Source organism: Scyliorhinus canicula, chromosome 7 (genome assembly GCF_902713615.1).
Source record: "Scyliorhinus canicula chromosome 7, sScyCan1.1, whole genome shotgun sequence".
NCBI lineage: Eukaryota > Metazoa > Chordata > Chondrichthyes > Carcharhiniformes > Scyliorhinidae > Scyliorhinus > Scyliorhinus canicula.
Genome location: NC_052152.1, coordinates 196,281,862 through 196,299,955, shown reverse-complemented (window position 1 = coordinate 196,299,955; position 18,094 = coordinate 196,281,862). Strand labels below are relative to the sequence as shown.

The window sequence follows — 18,094 nt, the reverse complement described above, 5'->3', positions numbered from 1 at the left end:
TAACCCCTGTAGTCCAGGTTATTGTTTTTATAAACTTACACTGCACTCCCTCCAAGGCCTATGTATCCTTCCTAAAGTGTGGTGCCCAGAACTGCTCACAGTATTCCAAGTGGGGTCTAACCAGGGTTTTGTATAGCTGCAGCATAACCAGTGTCTTTATATTCCAATCCTCTAGATATAAAGGCTAGCATTCCATTAGCCTTTTTGATTATTTCATTAGTTTCAAGGCGGTAAATCAAACTCTATTAACTGTAAAACAAAGGAGCAAGATTTTTCAGAATTTAATCATGTAATCAAAGTAAATTGTATTTTTATTTTGTTAATGCTCAACACAGGATACAATATGCAAGAACATCTTTAAATTGAATGGAATTTTCCCCCACTTGTGTTTGCAAGGCCACAACAGCAGCCATCAACATGGTTCCAGCACACTGAACCAGGAACACATCCTTGAGGGATAGGGCTGTCCTCGTCTCCCCAGAAAGGCCTCCCTAATGCACAGAATCTCTAAATTATACCTGAGCACAAGACAGCCCGGCTAACTATCACAGCTGTGGTTCAAACTCCAGTTTAGTGGAATGAGAAGATGCAATTAACAGCTTGTTGAAACTCAAAACCCACGGGGAAATGTTGATTCTTCGCATGTTGCATCCTGTACCGCCACCACCGTAGAGATCAGCGGCAAACATGGACAAAGCGCAATCCCATCTCTTTCTACTTCTCTTACCCAAAACTAAACGCCTCCATTCCTCACATTTTCAGTCCCTTGACAGCAGGTCAGGTGGGTGCATAATTTATTACCAACAGCTGCCCCAAGACTCCCCACCCAACATCTTGCCCTTCAGTCTTAAAATAAAAATTCTCCAGATTATCTGAAGGTTGCTAACTATCCTAGCTCCGCATCGAACGGAGCAAAACCAAAGAAAGCAGTGAAGTGTTTTAGTGATTGCAGCAAACCCAAAGTCAAGTCAGTTGAAACACAGACTACACATTGTCAGAAAGCAACACTGGAAAAAAAGTCTGCAGGCCCACAGATTGTGTAAGAAGGAAATGGGCCACAGCATAAAGAATACTGACCATAACACCCGGGGGCTAAGCAGAACTTGAACATTCAGATATATAGCTATGCTCGTGTAAGATTATTGAAATAACATTTTAGTCTCCTCTAGTTCTATATGTAGGTACCGCACCTACTACTGTCCTTCAGCAAAAATGCACTCTAGTTGATCATTTATATCGCATATCTACTGGCCCCACTAGTGTCTTATTTATAAAGTTTTGCAGTCGACTTAAAAATATATTTTATCAAGATAAGCTAAAAGAACTGACACCTTAGAGATGCAATTTGATTGAGGTTTATAAGGTGTTGCAGAGAATAAATGTTTGAGGGTTGGCAGCTTGTTCCAATAGCTAGGAGAGGACCACTGCTCACAAGTGTAAGACAGACAAGGCCAGTTCTTGGTTAGGAGGGGGTTATTTTTTGCCAGAGAATAGCGGAATGAATAATTGCTTTGTCTGGTGGACGACAATTCACCGAATTCATTCAAGCGAGAGTTGGGCCCATTTCTGCCGGGGGGGCAGAGATTGCTCCTTACAAACGGGAGCCACAGCAAGGCATTATCAGAGCCAGTGATCTCCTTGTGCCAAGTTTGATCAGGTAGGAAGGGTCATCGAGGATTTCCAATACATTCTCTTCCCCAAATTGACATGGGTTTTAAAATCCAGTTTTGCACCTCTCCCAGGAGGTCACAAGTTTTATTTTTAAAAACAGAACAGGGAGCGTAGATGGTGCGATGAGTATCACAATTATGAATCAGGCTGTACGGATCAGAGGATCTTTTTGCCGTCCATCAACGTTTGGATATATTTCACAGTCAGTAAAAGATAGATGGCCTCAAAGCTTTGGAAATATTGTACATCAAAAATCAACGTGTTTGATGTATTTATATATATCTCTGACAACATGGATAGATATTAGTACAAGAAAACAAGAAGAAGGAAGTCAAGGAGACAGGTCGAGAAACCCAAAATAGGCCCAAGTACTGAACCTTATCAGGTGAGTGAATTTTGAAAAGCTGGCTGAAGCAGGTACAAAACAGTCTTGGGTTTGTAATTTTAATGCCACCCAAAGGTGCAATCATTTTCCATTATAAAGTCTGAAATACAAACTCTGAAAGATGTACAAGTCAAAAATTAATGTTTCATCTCCAATTCTACAAGTAATTTACATTTGTTAAATTAAAACAGATACCAACAACAAGAGTACCGACATTAGAGGGCATGACACTGGGAAGCTGCACTTTTGACATGGTTGGCGTCAGCCTTTGACGCTGCTGTAGTTCTTCAAACAGTCTCAAAACAGAGGTCCATGTCTTTTAAGGTTCCTGGGATGTTCCATACATTATTGCAGACATTAAAAACAGCCTCAGTGGGAATACTGCTCGCTGCAAGATAACCCAAGGTTTCTTCACAGGTCCCGTGATTTGATGGCACAAAAGATTCTGAACTATGCCAGTTTTTACAATGCAAACACGGTTTAAAGTGTTTTCATCTCTCTCCTTTCGCAATTTAAAACTTGACGGGGACAGGCAGCCATTTTCAATCTTTAATCATAGTGAATTGCAGTGTAAAAAATTATCCAAACAACCTGGAATGAAATAAAAGGCGGAAATTTAACAAGCTGCACTTAAAAACAGTCAGTTACAGTCTCACTCTACACAAAAGCCTAGATAAAAGAACATTATTCACTTGGCACCCGCCAAGCTATTTACATCAACATTTGGGTAAAATATAAATGGGCGGCAATTGAGTTTTATTAAAAATGTTTTAACCCCGCGGGGCAGCACGGTGGCACAATGGCTAGCATTGCTGCCTAGGGCGCTGAGGACCTGGGTTCGAATCCCAGCCCTGGGTCACCGTCTGTGTGGAGTTTGCACGTTCTCCCCGTGTCTGCGTGGGTTTCACCCCCACAACCCAAAGATGTGCAGGATAGGCGGATTGGCCATGCTAAATTGCCCCTTAATTGGAAACAATAATTGGGTACTCTAAATTTTTTTTTAAAGTTTTACCCGATTTAGCCTGCACTCGGGCTTTCCTCATCTACCGAAGGAGCAGACTCATGTTGGAATGTAATTTCAAAAATGTCACTAATACTCTAATATGTATAACTCAGCAGCAATTCTCCATCCATCAGTTCAGATAGAAAGTATCAACAGGTTATTTCACCCCTGAGGGTATCACAGTTGAACTGATTTGCTCTCACTTGGCACATATAGAATCATAGAATTTACAGTGCAGAAGGAGGCAATTCGGCCCATTGGGTCTGCACAGGTCCTTGGAAAGAGTACCTTACTTAAGCCCACACCTCCACCCTATCCCCGTAACCCAGTAGCCCCACCTAACGTTTTTGGACACTAGGGGGCAATTTAGCATGGTCAATCCTTCTAACCTGCACGTCTTTGGACTGTGGGAGGAAACCGGAGCACCTGGAGGAAACACACACAGACACGGGGAGAACATACAGACTCCACACATACAGTGACACAAACGGGAATCAAACCTGGGGATGTGAAGCAACTGTGCTAACCACTGTGCTACCATGCTGCCCTGCATTTTCAACCAGGGCTCCAAAGATCGTGATGAAGAATGGTGTCTGTGCCAAACAGGATTCATGGTTTAGGCAGGAATACAGCGGGCAACTTTAGCACCTGAACTCCTACCAAATTGGCTGAAATCAGTAAAAATCAGCACGGAAGAGAAAAAAATGAACAAACTTGCACTTCTGTATTATTCTCAGGAACATGTATTTACAGCTAACACATTTTTGAAGTGTAGTCATTGTTGTAATGCAGGAAACAGCAAATTATCACAAAACAGCTCCCACTAACAGCAATAAGATAATGACCAGATTGCTTTGTGATGTTAGTTGAGGGTAAATATTTCATAGAATCATAGACTTTACAGTGCAGGAGGCCATTTGGCCCATCGAGTCAGCACGGCCCTTGGAAAGAGCATCCCACTTAAGCCCACACCTCCACCCTATCCACACAGTCCAGTAACCCCATCCTAACCTTTTTGGACACTAAGGGCAATTTAGCATGGCCAATCCACCTAACCTGTGGATTATGGGAGGAAACCGGAGCACCCGGAAGAAACCCACGCAGACACGGGGAGAACGTGCAGACTCCACACAGACAGTGACCCAGACCAGGAATTAACCACACGACCAATCTTTGCGTCATACACAAACTTACTGATCCTGCCCCCCACATAGTCATCTATGTCGTTTATATAAATGACAAACAATAGGGGGACCAGCACAGATCTCTGTAGAACACCACTGGACACTGGCTTCCACTCACTAAAGCAGCCATCTGTCATCACCCTCTGTCTCCTACAGCTAAGCCAATTTTGAATCCACCATATCAAGTTGCCTGTACTCCCCTGCTCCTCTTCCAATTGCACCAAGAACTTTTATACACCTCTTCGGGCAGACAGGGTCTTGTTTTAAGAATCATCCAAAAACCCACACTGCTGACAGTTCAGCATACTCTCAGACTGATTGTCAGCCTGGATGATGAGCTTGAGTTTCTAAAGTGGGACTTGAAGCCACAACATTCTGACTCCAGGGGCAGAGTGCTACCAGTGAACCACAGAGCAATTGAGCCTTTTTGTCTTTCTAATCAAGTGCTGTACCATGTCCAATTTTTACTCACTAAGCTATCACATGAGCTCTCCATTTTGAAGCGGAGTTTTTTGTTAAATTTGGTTCTATTTTTATTTTGATTGATCCACATATTTGTTACTGGAATCTAGTGAGCTCCTCCTGTTAACAGCTCCAGAAACCACCTCACTCTATTCATACACAATTCCCCAACTGTAAATCCTCATCATCCCCAGATGATCCGCTCCCTTGCATCTCAATCCCTTTCTGAGCCACCATGAATCTCAATCCCTTTCAAAGCCAGTGAAAAGCAGGAGTGCAGCTCCAGCCTTCATATCGACGCACAGTTGAGACAGAGGGCCGACCCAACTTCCTTCAATTCTTTGGAACAGCTCATTTTTTAAAACAGAAATTAAACATACTCTTGACTACTATGATAACCTGCTCCATTATGGGTACAATTAGATAGTTTCATAGCTCAATCACTGTTTCTGGACATAGGTACCAAACCAGCCATCTTAACACAGCACTCTTAAAAACGGCTACTTCATTTTGAACTCTGAAGGAAACCAATGAATCATTATACAGTAGTCCCCCTTTATAACGCGGGTGTTGGGGTCCAAGACAACCACCCGCGTTGCATCCGAGCCGCGGATATCCACGATGGGGGTTTTAAGTTTATTAAAAAATCTATGCATGCGCTTCCCATTGTGAGTCTACAGGGGGCGGGGGGAGAGGTCAGACCCCCGTAGACTCACAACGGGAAGCACATGCATAGATTTTTTAATAAATTTAAAACCCCCATCATGGATCTAATTAAAACAACCCACAGAAACTTACCAGGAACTTACAAGGTCTTGCTGTCTGCACCCCATCTGCCGCACGCGCTTGCACCCTGCGCTGCATGTCAGTTTCAAAGGCAAGGCTGGGATTCAGTTTTAGGTGTCAGGGCTGTCAACTTGGTGGTTTGGGAACAAGTGGCAGGGGGGTGTCGCATCTCTCCTCGGTCCCAAACCCCTGCAGTTCAGGCCTTTCTCCACACCGCCACCCCCACACCCTCCCCCCCACCCTATCTCAACCACTATGGAGGTACCAGCTGTAGCTCTGCACGATCTACTTCCAGATGTTGTGTGAGCTGCTCCTCTCTCACTGAATCTCCCTCCAATCAGCCGGCAGTGTCAATTTCAGCGGCCGGCTCACTTTGATCCGGAGAGGGAAGCTGACAGTTGGGGTCCATAAGCCCCCCCGCCGTATATCGCGAACCGCGGTATTGCGGAGCGCGGTATAACGGGGGACTACTGTATCATTGTTCAGTTACATTAGCATTAACTGCCACTAATGTGCAACATATTCCCTTCCGGGGATGAAAGGGTTGGCATATGAGGAGACATTAAACAGTTTGGGCTTATACTCGCTGGAGTTTAGAAGGAGAAGAGGGGATCTGATCGAGGTGTATGAAATACTAAAAGGGATTGAGAAAGTAAATGTAAACCAAATGCTCCCCCTTGAATGGACAATCAAGAATGAGAGGTCATGGATATAGGTTGAGAGGCAGTTGATTTAAAACTGAGATGAGGAGGAACCACTTCTTGTAGAGGGTGTGAATTTGTAGAACTCGCTGCCCCGTAGTGCGGTGGAGTTGGAGTCATTAAATGGTTTCAGGAAGGAGATATATCTTTGATTTCAAAAACGGGTTAAAGGGATATGGGGAACATGTGGGGAGGTGAATTTGAAACCAGGAAGAGATCAGCCATGATCTGATTGAATAGCAGAGCAGGCTCAAAGGGCTGAATTGCCTACTTCTGCTCCTAATTCTTATGTTCTTCTATTGCATCCGAGTCTACTTTTAAAAAAGTGTTTCTTCAAATGTTATTTATCAATGCACTGCAGTGCCTAGTTAAAGCCCTTCCAATAATTTTGAGCTAGTCAATTATGCACAGACAACAGTAATTTCAAGAATAAGAACAGAACACAATTTCCCAAATAAAATATACTTTTGCACATCCTATATGTGTTACCTTTCAGTATATAATGGAAGTAGGAACTGCACACCATGCACCAGTCGCAGACATTTATAAAGCAGGTTCATAACAAGTCACATTTATAGAGTCTGTACGCAATTCTACAAGTGGAGAAGAATTAATTGTTGCTTTTTAAAATATAAATGTTATTTAGCAGGATTTTTCTACATTATGCACGTGTAGTAATAACCAGTTACCAAAAACAATGCAAAAGATGTCATGAATCCCTCTTTTGTTAGTTCCCATGTTCCGCCATACTCTTCTTCGTCTACTTGCTGAAAGCTGCTAAAGTAGAGGTACAGAAGCCCAGCATTGATGAGACAAAATCTGGAAGCAAAAAACCCAAAGAGCATTTACACAGATATCTGCCCAACCTACAAAGATTATAAATCGACAACAAAGAGGTGGTCATGAAAACAGAAAATGGCGGAGAGAGAAGCAGAGTTGACGTTTCTGAAGAGTCATATTGGACCCGAAACATTAACTCTGTTTCTCTCTCCACAGATGCAATATGCAATCTTTTCCTGGCCCATCCACATACAAACTCTTTCCAGCAGATGTTGTTGGATCTGCTGATATTTGTTCCTTCCTAGGTTAGGGATGAGGACCATTCTCATGTACCATCTACTACCCTCTTAAGAAATTTAAGACGTCAACTGGGACTTTCACAAACGGGCCACCAGGGTACCCAGATAATTACCTCAAAATCCCATGTATTTAGACAGAGGAAGCCCAAAACAATAGCAGCATTTATTAATTATAACATTTTTAATCATCCTGAAGACAATCCCACTCCACTCGCAAATATACCCTGAACCGGAAATGAACAGGAACAACAGACCTAAAACAGTAAATCCTTGGCAGATAAGCAAATCCAGAATTTGTGTATCGAGCAGATTTCCTCTCCGCGGTCTCAGTGTTGCTGAGAACTGCTTTCCTTGGTCCTCTGTTATAAAGCTGTGCTAATACCCAGCAGGGCTTGAAATGAAGACAGAACCACTGGATATATGGGTGTGTGCCTTTGTAGCGTGTATGGTGGAGGTGAATTGTAATGATATGAGGCCTGATTTTAGTGGGGGGAAAAAACGCATAGGGAAAGGTCTTTAATTTGTTTTTCACAATTTTGTCTATCCCAGCATCTTGTCCACCTAACTCACAGGTAGAACTATCTTCGGTTTTGATGGTGCAACCCAATGTGCAATTCATGAGCCGCTCCTGGGAGAAATGGGCATACTTTGTGGACAACATGGCAATTTTGAGTCAGGTTAACTGACGATTGCTGACCCAGCTCAGAATTCTTGTGAAACGGCAGGGTAAGAGGGCTGAGAACTAAACCTGAAGAAAACAAAATGCCGTAAAATTTGGAATGTGAAGGAAGGGAGGGATCTACTACAGATTCAAGACTTCCCTTGGATCATAATGTTTGGCTTGATCAGAATGAACAATTGCCCACTTCCTTGCCAACTGGTGTTATAGGGCATGCGAGCACGACACTTTCCAGGGGGTGGGGAACAGATCTTTTAAAAAACCAAAAGGAAATCCCAAAACTGGAAATAATTTAATAAAGATGACAGTGAACCACAAATATGCAAAACAAATCTGACTTGAATATAAATATTTCACTCCTATTCTATTAATAAAGGAACACACTATGAACTTACATTGCTATTCCCAAGAATCCTTTAAGTGGAACAACTCCCCATATAACACCTAAAATAATTGCAATTATTTGTCGAAACCAGTAGATCACATCGAGAAACTCATCCTGGAAAGAAGAGGAAAAACATTCAGTTAACTTTGTCCACCATTCTAAAACAACAAGGAAAAAGAATCAATTCCAACGAGCTTCTCTTCAAGACTGACTTTTCAAAGGCTATTTCAATACAAATCTGCAATAAATCAAGAATTATACAGCAGCAGAATTTTGACTTGAATGTACGGAACATACTGGTCAGAGGTGCAAATGCAGCCAAATAGCATACAAACCAAAATATGATACCAAACCATATGGGTATTATACCAGATGACCAAACGCTGGGTCAGAGAGGGAGGTTTTAAGGAATTTTAAAGGAAAAAAGTAGGGCTGGGGGAGGCGAAGGGATGGGGGCAAACACAAGAGCTTGGAGGTTTCCAGCAAACATAACACTGTAATGGGGCAGCACGGTAGCATAGTGGTTAGCACAATTGCTCCACAGCTCCAGGGTCCCAAGTTCGATTCCCGGCTTAGGTCACTGTCTGTGTGGAGCATGCACGTTCTCGCCGTGTGTGCGTCTGTTTCCTCCGGGTGCTCCGGTTTCCTCCCACAGTCTAAAGACGTGCAGGTTAGGTGGATTGACCATGCTAAATTGCCCTTAAGTGTCCAAAATTACCCTTAGTGCTGGGTGGGGTTACTGGGTTATGGACATAGGGTGAAGGTGCGGGCTTGGGTAGGGTGCTCTTTCCAAGAGTTGGTGCAGACTCGATGGGCTGCATGGCCTCCTTCTGCACTGCAAATTCTATGATTCTATGAATGCTGAATCCATGCCTACTGCAGGAAAAAAAACAAGGTCAGATTTGAAAACTGACTTTGTTGTGCTGTTAACCCAATCCAATTCAACACATTTACTTTTGTCCATCCTTCCACAACGTTTTCACCATTTTAAATTCTCTTTTATTGAAATCTAGGATTAATAAAAGTTATTCCACGCGTTTTAATTCTTAAAATTTTTTTTACCTGTTAACTAAATTTGCTTCCCAGGTCCCATGATTATATCATCCATTCATAAAAGTTGTTTTGCTTTAAACTTGAAATCCTTGTTGCCATTAAAGTTAACAAGAGTCAGGGCGAAAAACGCAAAACACCTTAGAGCCACAGTGCATCACTTTTTAACTCTTACTGGAAAACTTCAGCTCAGCCTTATTGTTATCCTCCTAAACATTGTTCAAAAAACTCTGGTGCCGTTGCTATAATTTGCATTTAAACAGTGCCTCCCTTGTGATAGTAAAACAACACAAGACACTTCTCCTGAGCAGACATAATTTGACACCATGTCACAAAAGGAAATATCAGGACACGCATTCAACTGCTCGGTTAAAGAGGCAGCTTTAAAGGAACGTTTTAAAGGAGACAAGTAGAGGGTTGAAGGGGTTTAGGGATGGAAGTCATCTGACGTCACAGCCACTGAAGGTGGAATACTGGTTCTGTCAGGAGTTTGAGGTCTGGAACAAGGTCATATTGTTTAGTTGGCAACTGGGATATCTATGTAATAGATATCTAATAGGGTGGCACGGTAGCACAGTGGTCAGCACTGTTGTCTCACAGTGCCATGGTCCCAGGTTCGGCACAACACATCTCTTCAAGCTTCTTTGAAAAAGCTATTCAATTAATTTCACCTCCTGGCTCTTCCCCCATAGCCGTGTAATTTGTTTTTCCCTCCACAAGTATTTATCCAATTTTCTTTTGAGAGCAACCATTAAATCTGCTTCCACTGCCTTTGCAGGCTGCTCAATATTTACATAGAAGTTACAGTGCAGGAGGACATTCGGCCCATCGAGTCTGCGCCAGCCCTGGGAAAGAGCACCCAATCCTGTAACCCAGTAATCCCACTTAACCTTTTTGGATGACAATTGTAACTCACTGCATTACAAAAACCTAAGTTCCTCTCTGGTTCTATTGCTAATCACTTTAAATCAGTGTCCTTGGTTACTGACACTTTGGCCGGAAGAAACAGTTTCTCCTAATTTTATCAAAATGAACACCTCTATTTAATCTCCTCTTAACCTTCACTTCTTTAAGAACAACCACAACTTCTCCATCCATCCATATAACCAAAGTCACTTATCTATGATATTCATTCGGGTGGCACGGTGGTTAGCACTGTTGCCTTACAGCGCCAGGGACCCAGGTTCAATTTTGGCCTTCCTCCGAGTGCTCGGGTTTCCTCCCACAGTCCAAAGATGTGCAGGTTAAGTGGACTGGCCATGATAAATTGCTCCTTAGTGTCCAAAAAAAGATGCGTAGGTTAGATTAAGGGGTTAATGGGATAGGGCAGGGGAGTGAGCTTAGGTGAAGTACTCTTTCAGAGGTCGGTGCAGACTTGATGAGCCGAATGGCCTCCTTCCACACTGTAAAGATTCTATGAATTCTATTAACTATCTCCTGCACCTTTTCATATATTTTGACATCTCTCCTAAAGCAGGGTGCCCATAGTAAATACTATCGTCCAGGCAGGTTACTTCTGGTAGGGGAGTGATGCGACTCTGTCCTGGAGTATATCGGAATTTCAATGATGTTTTGGTCATTGGAAGTTCACCCAGACCAACAGATAAATGCCAGTATTTTATAGGTTGGTCATTGGTCTGGCACAGGATTGTGGTGCTCTGTTGCCTAAATTGCCGTGCCTTCTCGATCATTGTTTTACATAGGCAAATAAAGGTGATTTGGGGATACTAGTAAATTGAAGTTAATCAGAGGGCTATGTAAATCTCAGGATCTAGATGAAGGATGACGTCCTTTGCTGTGAACATGTGTGATATAGAGATAGGACAGACAGGCAGAAAAGGGCTGGCATAGCATTCAGGGCAACAATTAGTATGGAGCAGTAAAACTGCCAGCGTTCAAAGTTTCCTACAGAAGACTGGCTATGCTCCAAAAGAGAAGACTCGAGCAAACACCAAAGAACAGATATTTGTGAAAATCCATTCCATCTACTTGGAATTCTTTGGAAAAATAATTTGAAACCCTGCTGTAGAGCCAAGTGATATGCAGTTTAAGTAATCAAACTGGGTCTTTATCTAAATCTAACTTAAGCAGAATTTAAGTCAACCATCAGAAAATAACTCTTTCAAAACAATCTTGCACACACTTTTATTGCACAGAAGCTTGCATATTCATACCAATATTTCACAACACAAAATGGTAATTATCACCAATTAAAATCAAGTCATATGATTTTAAAATCGTCTATGCTCACAATTACATAGATCATTCAGTATAGAAACTGCTCCATTTACTTGATGTATTTTGTCCAGCTGCTTTTTGCAAATGAAATGTTAGCGTTTATTGCAAAAGGTCTGGAGTATAGAAGTAGAGAAGTGTTGTTGCAATTGTACAGGGTGTTGGTGAGTCCGCATCTGGAGTATTGTGTCCAGTTTTGGTCTCCTTATTTGAGAAAGGATGTGGTGGCATTGGAGGAAGTTCTGAGGAGGCTCACCAGATTGATTCCGGGGATGGAAGGGTTGACCTATGAGGAGAGATTAAACCATTTGGGCTTGTACTCGTGGAGTTTAGAAGGATGAGGGGATCTGATCGAGGTATTAAGATACCTAATGGGATTGATAAAGTAAACATAGACCAAATGCTTCCCTTGTAGGGAACTCTAGAATGAGGGGTCACAGATATAGGTTGAGATTTAGAACTGAGATGAGGAACTTGCCTCCCCATAGTGCGGAAGAGCCTGAGTCGTTAAATCGTTTAAAGAAGGAAATAGATATATTTCTGATTTTAAAATACAGGTTAAAGGGATATGGGGAACAGGTAGGGAGGTAGATTTGAGACCAGGAAGAGATCAGCCATGATTTTATTGAATGGCGGAGCAGGCTCGAAGAGCTCAATGGTCTACTTATGTTCCTAATTCCTATGTTGTGTGACAACAGTTATGATCCTGGATCATGCCCACTGGTTTTGATACGTTCCGGTTAAGGGCCAATAATGTTTTGTTTCAAAATAGACAAAGTTTGAGATTCAAGATACTTGCAATAAAGCCACAAAATTCCACAAGTCTTAAACAAAAAATAAACCTTACCATACAAAGTCAGAAAGTTGAGGCAGGGCAGCACTGCGGTGCAGTGGTTAGCACTGCTGCCTCACGGCGACGAGGACCCGGGTTCAATCCCGGTTCCGGGTCACTGTCCTTGCGGAGGTTGTACATTTTCCCTGTGTCTGCGTGACATGACCCTATTTTCTTTTTACACAGGCAGACTGGGCTCGTGCCCTCAGCCCAAAGGACTTCAAATGCTTAACCTTTCCCAATCTGCACCTGCACAAAAACTCCAGACATCTTTCAGGGCAAAGTTCCCGATCCTGCTCTCCTCCGATGTTTAAGTCTGTATTTTGTAACACTTTTTTGCTACACTGAACCTCACCCTGAATAAAACGGAGCATCCATCCAGTAATCACATCACAACTCATGGGCACTGTTAGTACTCCACATGGAAGGACACTATTGTCTTTAAAATGATTCTCATTTCATCAAGATAGCATTGTACTTAAGATAATAATTACATTTTATTGTCACAAGTATGAAGTTACTATGAGAAGCCTGTAGTCGCCACATTCCGGCACCTGTTCGGGTAAGCCGGTATGGGAATTGAACCTGCGCTGCTGGCCTTGTTCTGCATCACAAACCAGCTGTCTAGCCCACTGAGATAAACCAGCCTAGAGTTGGTGCAATAAAGATTCTACAACATTACAATTTTTTATTCTTTGTGGGATGCGAGTGTAGCTGGCAAGTCAAGTACTTGGTTCTCATCCCTAATTGCCCATGAGAAGTTGCAAAGCCACAATCTTGAACCACTGCAGTTCATCCATTGTAAGTAAATCTACAGTGACATTCAGAAGGAAGATCCAATGAAGAAATGGTGATATAGTTCCAAATCAGGGTGGTGCATGACTTGGAGGGGAACATGCAGGTGGCTGTATTTCCATACATATGCTATCCCTATCCTAGGTGGTAGAGGTTTATGGGTTTGGCAGCTGCTGTTGAAGGAGCCTTGGTGAGTTGCTGCATTGAATTTTGTATATGGTGCATGCTGCTGCCACTGTGTGACAGCGGTGAACATTTAAAGTGGTGCTTTGTCCTGGATGGTGCCTCATTTTCAACATTGCTGGAGCCAAAAGTAGAGAGTATTCCATCACACTCCTGACCTGTGCTTTGTGGACAGACTTTGGGGAGTCAGGAGGGGAGTTACTCTGACCTGGTCTTGTAGCCACAATATTTACATGGTTAGTTCGGTTCAGTTTCTGGTCAAGGATAATCCCTAGGGTGTTGATGGTGGGGGATTGTTGAAGCCAATCATTGAATTACATCAATAAGGGCGGCACGGTGGCGCAGTGGTTGGCACTGCTGCCTCACGGCACCGAGGACCCAGGTTCGATCCCGGCCCGGGGTCACTGTCCGTGTAGGGTTCACACATTCTCCCCGTGTCTGCGAGGGTCTCACCCCCACAACCCAAAGATGTGCAGGGTAGATGAATTGGCCACGCTAAATTGCCCCTTAATTGGAAAAAAAGAACTGGGTACTCTCAAATTATTTCAAAAAAAAAAGAAAAGAAAAAATTGAAAGTTGTTTTTAGTATTCACAGTTTGAGTATAAGATAACCAATTCATTTGATCACTTATCAAGTATAGCATGAAGAATACATAATGAAAGGTCTAGTTTACAAGATGGACACAACTTATACACGATGGCTCATCAGAGACCTTTCATTTTCTGTCATATCACTGTGATTACACGGCGACGATCTCTGACATACTTTTCTACTAACAGAGAGAAGTGCTGTAATTGAAGCTTACAAACTCTTATCGTGCTGCATCCACTTATTTTAAAAACCACTTAACGTTTTATGCAAGTACAATCAAATATCACAACATACTATTCAGAATCTTAACCTGAATTCATCATTAACTAACCCTGTCCAATCCAAATCTGTTTCAACAAAAGATCTAAAGTGAATTAACAATGCTGGAACAGTGCCAGTAAAGAAAAATGAGACATATTGATTTTTCAGATGTGTTCCCTTCATCAGAACTTTACCATGAGTTTTAGACCGTTCAGCCGCAATGAGAAACATTAGTGAGCAACCATCAAGAACCATTTGAGGTTCCTTGGGTGTTCCATCTGGACACTGAAGCATTAAGCTATATAGTTTTTTTTTAAATATAATTTTTATTGGAATTTTTTACAGAAAATAAAAAACATAATGACAAACAATGAAATGCAACAAAATAACCCATAATAACCGTAACACCCCAGACCGTATCGAAGCATGTATCACATCCCCCAACCCCCCAACCCCAATGAACAAAAGAACTTAAAAATAAATTTAAATTAAATAAACATAGTCATCATCCGCCCCCCCCACCTTTTCCCTCCCCCTTCCCCCCCACCATTTCCCTCCCCCTTCCCCCCCACCTTTTCTCTCCCCCTTCCCCCCCCACCTTTTCTCTCCCCCTTCCCCCCCCCACCGTTTCTCTCCCCCTTCCCCCCCACCGTTTCCCTCCCCCTTCCCCCCCCACCGTTTCCCTCCCCCTTCCCCCCACCGGTTCCCTCCCCTTCCCCCCCCCCGTTTCCCTCCCCTTCCCCCCCACCTTTCCCTCCCCTTCCCCCCCCCACCTTTTCCTCCCCTTCCCCCCCCCACCTTTCCCTCCCCTCCCCCCCCCCACCTTTTCCCTCCCCTTCCCCCTCCCCACCTTTTCCTCCCCCTTCCCCCCCCCACCTTTTCCCTCCCCCTTCCCCCCCCCCCACCTTTTCCCTCCCCCTTCCCCCCCCCCCACCTTTTCCCTCCCCCGAATTTGACCTTCTCTAGCTTAATGAAACCCGCCATGTCATTGATCCAGGTCTCCACGCTTGGGGGCCTCGCATCCTTCCATTGTAGCAAGATCCTTTGCCGGGCTACTAGGGACGCAAAGGCCAGCACACCGGCCTCTTTCGCCTCCTGCACTCCCGGCTCCACCCCAACCCCAAAAATCGCGAGTCCCCATCCTGGCTTGACCCTGGATCCCACCACCCTCGACACCGTCCTCGCCACCCCCTTCCAGAACTCCTCCAGTGCCGGGCATGCCCAGAACATATGGGCATGGTTCGCTGGACTCCCCGAGCACCTGACACACCTGTCTTCACCCCCAAAGTAAGCTATATAGTTATGTGCATATACAACTATACACACACATATATGTAAACTCTTTATTTTACAAGATCTTCCAGGAGGCCCTTATAATTTTGTTTTAAAAATTCATTTTATGGGGATGTGTACTTTACTGGCGAGGCCAGCATTTGTTGCCCATCCCTCATTGCCCTTCAGAAGGTGCTGGTGAGCTGCCTTCTTGAATTGCTGCAGTCCATGTGGTATAGGTACACCCACTGTGCTATTAGAGAGGGAGTTCCAGGATTTTGACCAAGCGACAGTGAAGGAATGTCAGGACTTGGATGGGAAATTCCAGGTGGCGGTGTTCCCATGTATCTGCTGCCCTTGTCCTTCTAGACGGTAGTGGTCATTGGTTTGGAAGGTGCTGTGTAGGAGCCTTGGTGAGTTCCTGCCGTGCACCTTGTAAATGGTACACACGGCTGCTATTGTGTATCAATGGTAGAGGGAGTGAATGTTTGTGGAAGGGGTGCCAATTAAGTAGTCTATGTCTTGGATGGTGTCGAGCTTGTTGGGAGCTGCACTCATCCATGCAAGTGGGGAGTATTCCATCACACTCTTGACTAGTGCCTTACTGGTGGTGGACAGGCTTTGGGGAATCAGGAGGTGAGTTTCACCGCACGATCCCTAGCCTTCGACCTGCTCTTGTAGCCACAGTATATGGCTAGCCCAGTTCAGTTTCTGGTCAATGGTAACCCCCAGGATGTTGATAGTGGGGAATTCAGTCAGTGATGGTAATGCCATTGAATGTCAGGGGCATTGGTTTGATTCTCTTACTGAAGATGGTCATTGCCTGGCACTTGTGTAGCGTGAATTTCTGGATATTGTCTGGGTCTTGCTGCATTTATATGAAGACTGCTTGTGTCTGAGTTATTGCAAATAGTGTTGAACACTGTGCAATCAACCGCGAGCATACCGCACCTCACCTTATGTTGGCAGGATTGTCACTGATGAAGCAGCTGAAGATGGTATGGTCTAGAACACTATCCTGAGGAACTCCTGCAGTGATGTCCCTGGACTGAGATGACTGACCTTCTGCAACCACAACATTCTTCCTTTGTGCTAGGTATGTCTCCAATCAGTGGAGAGATTTCTCCCCGATTCCCATTGACTCCAGTTTTGTTAGGGTTCCTTGATGCCATACTCGATCAAATGCGGCCTTGGTGTCGAGGACAGTCACTATCTCCCTACATCTGGAGTTCAGCTCTTTTGTCCAATCTGAACCAAGGCTGTAATGAGGTCAGGAGCTGAGTGATCCTGGCGGATCCCAAGCTGAGCGTCAGAGAGCAGGTTATTGCTAAGGAAATACCGCTTGATGGTATTGATATTTATCTATAGTATGACGACGTTGCATATTCAACACAAACCTTCCATTTATTTTCCAATTGCTCTATGGTTACAGCACATTGATACTCCTTTTCAACGCGCAAGATCTGTTTCTGAAACTTGGAATACATCGATCCCTGAGCACCACCCATTTACAAGGAAGCAAAAGGACTTTGCTCCGGCCCCCCCCATGCCAATCTCTCAAGCTAATTGTTTTAAAATTCATGACGACCATACAAGTTTGCTCAGCTTGCATCACCACCACCAGCATCATCAACTGGACATGTTTCTAATAATAATAATCGTTATCAGTGTCACAAATAGGCTTACATTAACACCGCAATGAAGTTACTGTGAAAAGCCCCTAGTCGCCACACTCCGGCACCTGTTGGGGTACACGGAGGGAGAATTCAGAATGCCCAATTGACCTAACAAGCACGTCTTTCGGGATATGTGGGAGGAAACCCACGCAGACTCGGGGAGACTCCGCACAGGCAGTGAGCCAAGCCGGGAATCGAACCTGGGTCCCTGGCGCTGTGAAGCAACAGTGCTGACCACTGTTTGGCATGTTGGTCTCAACCTACTGTCAGACAGAAATCTGTACTTGAGGCAATACTTGTCAAATGGTCTTGACCAGGTATCTCAAGTTGCTGTTAGCTCTAACTCCCAGAACGTCACCCTGGGTCTGGGGGAGGGAATAAGCTCTTTCTTTCCAGACACAGACCTAAATTTGATGGGGTGGGGGTGGATAACACGAGGAGATTTGCCAATGGGGGTAGTGTAGAAATTGTCCACAGGTACGATTCAGTGGGTGGTGATATGAGAGTGACAGCAGTGGCTGCACTCAGTGGCTCTGATACTCAGAGAGGGTGACAGGGCGCTGCTGGCTCGGGCCTTGCCCCGCACTCTCTCCCTGCCTCCCTCACCTCCAGTCCCTCCACCCACTCGGCCTCTCACCTTGTCCTCCCAGGCCGCGTTACTCTTCAGCACTTTGCTCCACACCGACACTTTCATGCCGCCGTTGGCCAGCGGGTGTTCTCTGGACTTGCCCCCGCTCATTCTCCCGTCCTCGCTCGACAAGCCGCCCCACCACCGCCTCGCTCCCGCCCGCCCAGCCGACTCCTCTTCCCCAACTGCAGGCGCCAGAGCGGCGCACGCGCGCCCCGTCCGGGGAGGAAGGGGG

General features: G+C 44.4%; 1 protein-coding gene across 1 annotated transcript; it reads right to left on the bottom strand.

Moving 5' to 3' along the window:
- Nucleotides 1-293: 293 nt before the first annotated feature.
- Nucleotides 294-18,082, bottom strand: rab5if (RAB5 interacting factor). The gene is made up of 4 exons (XM_038803605.1): nt 17,869-18,082; nt 8,346-8,449; nt 6,882-7,011; nt 294-2,647 (listed from the first exon to the last, which is right to left on the bottom strand). The coding sequence occupies exons 1-4, from the start codon at nt 17,968-17,970 to the stop codon at nt 2,606-2,608; spliced, it is 378 nt and encodes a 125-aa protein (XP_038659533.1). The 5' UTR covers nt 17,971-18,082; the 3' UTR covers nt 294-2,605.
- Nucleotides 18,083-18,094: the final 12 nt, after the last annotated feature.